This window comes from Triticum dicoccoides, chromosome 7B, assembly GCF_002162155.2.
Source record: "Triticum dicoccoides isolate Atlit2015 ecotype Zavitan chromosome 7B, WEW_v2.0, whole genome shotgun sequence".
NCBI classification, from domain to species: Eukaryota; Viridiplantae; Streptophyta; class Magnoliopsida; order Poales; family Poaceae; genus Triticum; species Triticum dicoccoides.
In genome coordinates, this window is record NC_041393.1 from 696,628,024 (window position 1) to 696,635,225 (window position 7,202).

Below are 7,202 nucleotides of genomic sequence, written 5' to 3' on the forward strand. Positions count from 1 at the left end.
GACGACGTCGGCGACGAAGAAGGCGGGCGAGGGTTGCTCTTCGATGGGGAAGGCCAATGTGCCACCGACCAGCAGGCCAGAGGGAGGAGAAGGCGAGCGTGCGTGCGTCCGTCGTGTGTCCGCGCCGACGCAAATCCGGCTTAAAAATGGGCTGGGAATGGGTCGCCCGTGAAAGAAAAACAGACGCACGTCCATTTGGGTCGGCACGTTGGGCCACCTTTTGTGTCCGCCTCGACCCAAACGGACGGCGGCGGACGAAATGGGTCGCCCCATTGGAGTTGCTCTAAGTACTCCCTCCGTCCGGAAATAGTCATCATCAAAATGGATATAAGGGGGTGTATCTAGATGTATTTTAGTTCTAAATACATCTCTTTTTATCCATTTTGATGACAAATATTTTCGGACGGAGGGAGTAGCTTGTTCCACTTCTTATTGTTTATAAAACCAACAGGAAGCATCTGATCCATGATTTTGAGTTTTGCGATGGCATGACGATGTTTTGCAGGGAGACAACCCAGCTTGGAGCTCTCTTTTACCCTGATTGATAAAAATTATGAGAAAAGAGGGTAGTTGCTACTTGCTTCTTGATCTCGATGTTAAGCCCTAGCATCTAAAGAAAAAAAACTTCAGCCTAGCAAAACAGAAAAGATGTTTGGAGAAGTGGGGTATCGATCCCCATACCTCTCGCATGCTAAGCGAGCGCTCTACCATCTGAGCTACATCCCCAAGTTTGATACTCTTCAAAACATGCTGGTATATATACACTGTCTAGAGACCTATTTCTGTGGAACGCGGAAAAGAAAAAAATATTCTTCTGCTTCCCGTCATTCCCTGATATGTTCAGTCCAGTTTCTGAAACTGAATCCTGTTTGGTTCATTCGATAAGGAACGATGCCAGGCTCTCCTCTTGGCATCAACTGAAGATGCCAATGTCTATCTATCAGCATGAACAAGTTAGCTTTCTGTAGAAATAATATGGCTGAGTGAATAGCCTCCATTCTACAACTACAGAAGAAGTAAACCAAGTCGCCGATCAAACTGACGACCAAAGAGGGGATCGAGAGCGTGCATTGGATGCAGACAAGTCTGGTAAAATACGTTCGTACTCGGTCGGTACTGCTGTATGATAGGTACCCTGGGTATCTTCCTGTGGATCTTGTGAATGTTACACAGCAGAGGTGCTGAACTGACTAATTTTGGAATTTTTCTAAGTTCTTTTATTAGTTGTCAGGTCTCAGGTTTACTTCTGCAGATGTGACTCGTGAGATATTTGGTCCTGAAATCTTGCATTTATGTATAATATTTGGTCCTGAAATCTCGCGCTAGGCCGGTGACTTGAGAATTCCACACCGGCTGCGGTCTCTCTTTAACGCGTCTGGTATATGCAATTCCAGTTAATTTTGACTGATCTACATATGAACTAACGTGCATAACATAAAAGGAATTTGCTGGTTGACACTGGTCTGGATAACCAATACATACTGATCTGCAAAATAAGGATCCACGAATGTGCAATGGAGTATCCACTGCATGTTTGTTAAACTTGGGACTTCCCTGTGAATGTCGATGGTTGCTCGTGCTAGGCACGCCGCTTCTGAATTTCAGACTGGCCACGCTCTCTTTTGAACGCGTCGGATATATGCAATGTCAGGCAATTTTGACTGAAGTAATTTGCCTGCTGACATTGGTCTGGATCAGTACATACTGACAAAGATAAAGGATGCAGTTTCAGTGCAGATACGCGTGCAAAGCTAGCCTCGCAGAGGTAAACAAACCACACTTCTTAACATTGACTGGAGTAACAAATTTCAGATGGAATTATTACAAAAACAAAAATGGCCAGAAGTCCAGAACCTACCAAAATGCAATGCATATAGCCTAGCAATCTTGCACGCAATTAAGCCGCGGTGACCTGGATCAACCGGCGAGGTGCTTCTTCTTGGCCTCGGCCTCGTCGGTGGCCTCCACCTGCGCCTTGGCCGCGCGCAGGTCCGCCTGCGCCGCCTCCTCCTCGCTCCCCGCCATCGCCTGCTGCACCGAGCCGACCACGCTGGCCTTGGCGTGCTGCAGCCCCTCCTGCACGGACACGCCCAACGACGCCGCGCCCCTGTAAATCTGCGCCGCCGCCGCCGTTGTCTCGCGCTCCTTCCTCCCGTCGGCCTCCATCTGTCACTCGTGAGAAGAGAGAGAAGGAAGAGGACAAGAGAAGAAGCGTGTGCGTACACTACACTAAATTGACCAGATCGGGACATTCGCCGGTGACGTGCTGTCCCGGTAGCAGCATCTAGACGGGCCACGTGGGCTTGGGAATATGCTCTGCTGGCGCTCTCTGGGGCCTCCACGTTGCCGCCTTGCCGGCCGACGCACGCCTCTGCTTTAGGGCCAGTTTTTTTTTGTCAATTCTTTCCGAATTTACCCTTCCAAAATTGTCACTTCATTTTTTTACAATTCCTAGTTAGTTAAGGTCTAATTAGTTAGGAATTGTAAATAAAATTTGAGTGGCAATTCTAGAAGAAGCTAGGAAGGGGGTCAATTCTGGGATTGCCCAAAAGAACTGGCCCTTGGGGCGAAGCAAAGGAGGGGCGCCGCTGCATCGAAAATGCTGTGCGTCGAAAGGCTGCTGAGGACTGTCGGCGTCGGCCGCACGAACGAGATGTCATGCACCGCCGTATGTCGTCTCGACGCTACGCAGGTGAGCACACATTCCTGCTCTCGTGTCCATCTTCCGAGCCGGTCGATATCTTGTCACTTCACTCACGTGTTTGTTCTCCCCGCTACCTGGCACCTCTGCCGGGGGCTTCCTTCTCGTCCTATAGATGTCTGGGTGATGGAGGACAATGTGGCGAAAATATGAGACCTGAAGTACTGCATTGACGTGTCATCAATACAGGCATCACCGCCACTTAGACTTAGTTAAGATTCCTCAAGAAGGAAAATAAAAGGCAAAAGAAGATGGGAACCCATGTTGCTCCAACCACGACATTTCTCAGTGGGATTGCTATGGTCAGCGAGTGTGAGTTGCTGGCCAGGTTTCATAAACACCTCTCGTCTTGCAACACTGATGGCCAGTGGTTGGGAATGACAAACATTAAGGGATAACATTATGTTGAGCTTACCCCGCATCGCTTCAAACACAACATTTACCAATGCCTTCAAGCGAGATGCAAGAAGATAGGAACTATGCGAGTCATCACATGTGGACCTTGCTGCGGAGAATAAATGATTCATCTAATATGCCTGATTGGTGATTTCAAGGAAACTATGTGGCAGTCCGAACATCTCTCTGCCTCAAAAAGATGGAAGAAGAATATGGAGAATTTTTGCACGGTTCTTGTTGACTGTAACATGTTTGATCTGGGATTCAGAGGGCCGGTGTGGAATTACAACAACAAACAGGAGGGGAGAAAAAAATGTTCTGGCCCTCTCCGGATTGGACTGATCACTTCAGGAACGCCTTGGTGCTTATCCCAAAAGGAGAAGACCCTCAATCCCTGAAAGATTACCAGTCGATTAATTTGCACAATGTCATCTACAAATTTGTGTCGAGGTGCCCAGTAAATCGGTTACGACCTATCTTGGATGAAATCATATCAGAGACCCAGAGTGCGTTCATTCCAGACGGACTGATTACAAATAACGCGACCATTGCTTTTGAGTGCTTTCATAAGATCCGACATAGCAGAAATCCCCGAGATACCAATTCTGCGTACAAGTCGGATCTGGCCAAAGCCTAAGACAGGGTGGATTGGGGTTTTCTGGAAGGCGTGCTGTGTAAGAGTGGTTTCTGTATCAAATAGAAAAATTAGGTGACGCAGTGTGTCCAATTGGTGAGATACTCAGTTAGACACAATGACGAATTATTGGAACCGTTCGACCCCTTCAGAGGACTTCGGCAAGGGGATCCACTCAGCCCTAACCTTTTTCAGTTTGTGGGCCAAAGGGTTGGTAAACCTCATAAATCATGAGATCTCAGCCGGTAGGGTGAATCCCATCAAGATTGCTCGCAACAGTCCAGAAGTCTCTAATCTTCTATCCGCTGATGACAACTTAATCTTCTTCAAGGCTTCCATAGACCAGGCCGGGAACAATCAAGAAGGCAGTGGACACTTTCCAGAAATGCACGGGACAATAGCTAAGTGCAAGCAAGTGCTCGATCCTCTTTAGCGAACAATGCCCAACCGAAACAAGAGAGGGAATCAAGACTATTCTTGGGATACAGTCGGATGTTTTCAGGAGCAAGTACTTAGGATTGCCCACACCTGAAGGGAGGATGAAGGATGAACACTTCCAACCCATCATGGATAGGTTTGGAAAACTCTGTAACGACTGGTCTAAGAGGTTCATGTCTTATGCGCCTAAGGAAGTTCATGTCAAATCAGTAGTCCAAGCCCTCCCAACCTTCACGGTGAGTGTTTTTATGCTCTTGAAAGGATTTATGCGAGAAGTACGAGAGAAGGATTAGAGACTTCTGGTGGGGGATAAGGAAGGACCTAGAAGGGTACATGATACGTCCATTTTGCATGACGTTTTCCTACTATTATTTATAATATTTTGGTCATTATTTAACTTTAATATACAATTCTAATTGTTGGGGAACGTAGTAATTTCAAAAAATTTCCTACGCACACGCAAGATCATGGTGATGGTATAGCAACGAGAGGGGAGAGTGTTGTCCATGTACCCTCGTAGACCGTAAGCGGAAGCGTTATGACAACGCGGTTGATGCAGTCGTACGTCTTCATGATCCAACCGATCCAAGCACCGAACGTACGGCACCTCCGTGTTCAGCACACGTTCAGCTCGATGACGTTCCCCGAGCTCCAATCCAGCAAAGCGTCGGGGATGAGTTCCGTCAGCACGACGGCGTGGTGACGATGATGATGTTCTTCCGGCGCAGGGCTTCGCCTAAACTCCGCGACAATATGACCGAGGTGGAATATGATGGAGGGGGCACCGCACACGGCTAAGGAACGATCCGTAGATCAACTTGTGTGTCATGGGGTGCCCCCTGCCCCCGTATATAAAGGAGCAAGGGGGGGAGGAGGCCGGCCCTAGGAGGGGGCGCGCCAAGTGTGGAGTCCTACTAGGACTCCCTAGTCCCAGTAGGATTCCACCTCCCTTGTTGGAGTAGGAGAAGGGGAAAGAGGGGGAGAGGAAGAAGGAAAGGGGGGCTGCGCCCCTTGTCCAATTCGGACCAGAGGGGGGGCGCAGGCCTCCTTCCTTTTGGCCTCTCTCCTCTATTCCCGTATGGCCCAATAGGGCCCATATACTCCTCGGCGAATTCCCGTAACTCTCCGGTACTCCGAAAAATACCCGAATCACTCGGAACCTTTCCGAACTCCGAATATAGTCGTCCAATATATCGATCTTTACGTCTCGACCATTTCAAGACTCCTCGTCATGCCCCCGAACTCATCCGGGACTCCGAACTCCTTCGGTACATCAAAACTCATAAACTCATAATATAACTGTCATCGAAACCTTAAGCGTGCGGACCCTACGGGTTCGAGAACAATGTAGACATGACCGAAACACGTTTCCGATCAATAACCAATAGCGGAACCTGGTTGCTCATATTGACTACCACATATTCTTCGAAGATCTTTATCGGTCAAACCGCATAACAACATACATTGTTCCCTTTGTCATCGGTATGTTACTTGCCCGAGATTCGATCGTCGGTATCCAATACCTAGTTCAATCTCGTTACTGGCAAGTCTCTTTACTCGTTACTTAATGCATCATTCCGTAACTAACTCATTAGCTACATTGCTTGCAAGGCTTATAGTGATGTGCATTACCGAGAGGGCCCAGAGATACCTCTCCGACAATCGGAGTGACAAAACCTAATCTCGAAATACGCCAACTCAACATGTACCTTTGGAGACACCTGTAGTACTCCTTTATAATCACCCAGTTACGTTATGATGTTTGGTAACACCCAAAGTGTTCCTCCAATAAACGGGAGTTGCATAATCTCATAGTTACATTAACATGTATAAGTCATGAAGAAAGCAACAGCAACATACTAAACGATCAAGTGCTAAGCTAACGGAATGGGTCAAGTCAATCACATCATTCTCTTAATGATGTGATCCCGTTAATCAAATGACAACTCTTTTGTCTATGGTTGGGAAACATAACCATCTTTGATAAACGAGCTAGTCAAGTAGAGGCATACTAGTGACACTATGTTTGTCTATGTATTCACACATGTATTATGTTTCCGGTTAATACAATTCTAGCATGAATAATAAACATTTATCATGATATAAGGAAATAAATAATAACTTTATTATTGCCTCTAGGGCATATTTCCTTCAGTCTCCCACTTGCACTAGAGTCAATAATCTAGTTCACATCATCATGTGATTTAACATCAATATTCACATCTGTATGTGATTAATACCCATAGTTCACATCGTCATGTGATAAACACCCAAAGGGTTTACTAGAGTCAATAATCTAGTTCACATCGCTATGTGATTAACACCCAAAGAGTACTAAGGTATGATCATGTTTTGCTCGTGAGAGAAGTTTAGTCAACGGGTCTGTCATATTATAGAGTCGTATGTATTTTGCAAATATTCTATGTCTACAATGCTTTGCACGGAGCTACTCTAGCTAATTGCTCCCACTTTCCATATGTATCCAGATTGAGACTTAGAGTCATCTGGATCGGTGTAAAAGCTTGCATCGATGTAACTCTTTACGACGAACTCTTTTATCACCTCCATAATCGAGAAACATATCCTTATTCTACTAAGGATAATTTTGACCAATGTCCAGTGATCTACTTCTAGATCACTATTGTACTCCCTTGCCAAACCAGGGCAGAGTATACAATAGGTTTGGTCCATAGCATGGCATACTTTTATAGAACCTATGATTGATGCATAGGGAATGACTTTCATTCTCTTCCTAATTGCTGTCGTGGTCGGGTCTTGAGTCTTACTCAATTTCACACCTTTGCAACACAGGCAAGAACTCTTTCTTTGACTGTTCCATTTTGAACTATTTCAAAATCTTGACAAGGTATGTACTTATTGAAAAAACTTATCAAGCGTCTTGATCTATCTCAATAGATCTTGATGCTCAATATGTAAGCAGCTTCACCGAGGTCTTTCATTAAAAAACCTTTTATTCAAGTATCCTTTTATGCTATCCAGAAATTCTATATCATTTCCAATCAACAATATGTC

General features: G+C 45.9%; 1 protein-coding gene and 1 non-coding gene across 2 annotated transcripts; both read right to left on the reverse strand.

The window, feature by feature from the left end:
- Positions 1 to 653: 653 nt before the first annotated feature.
- TRNAA-AGC lies at positions 654 to 726 on the reverse strand. Its single transcript has one exon. It is a non-coding gene; the product is annotated as a tRNA-Ala (tRNA).
- A 1,038-nt stretch (positions 727 to 1,764) lies between these two features.
- LOC119341508 lies at positions 1,765 to 2,177 on the reverse strand. The gene has a single exon (XM_037613383.1). The coding sequence runs from the start codon at positions 2,164 to 2,166 to the stop codon at positions 1,918 to 1,920; it is 249 nt and encodes an 82-aa protein (XP_037469280.1). The 5' UTR covers positions 2,167 to 2,177; the 3' UTR covers positions 1,765 to 1,917.
- Between the last annotated feature and the right edge of the window lie 5,025 nt (positions 2,178 to 7,202).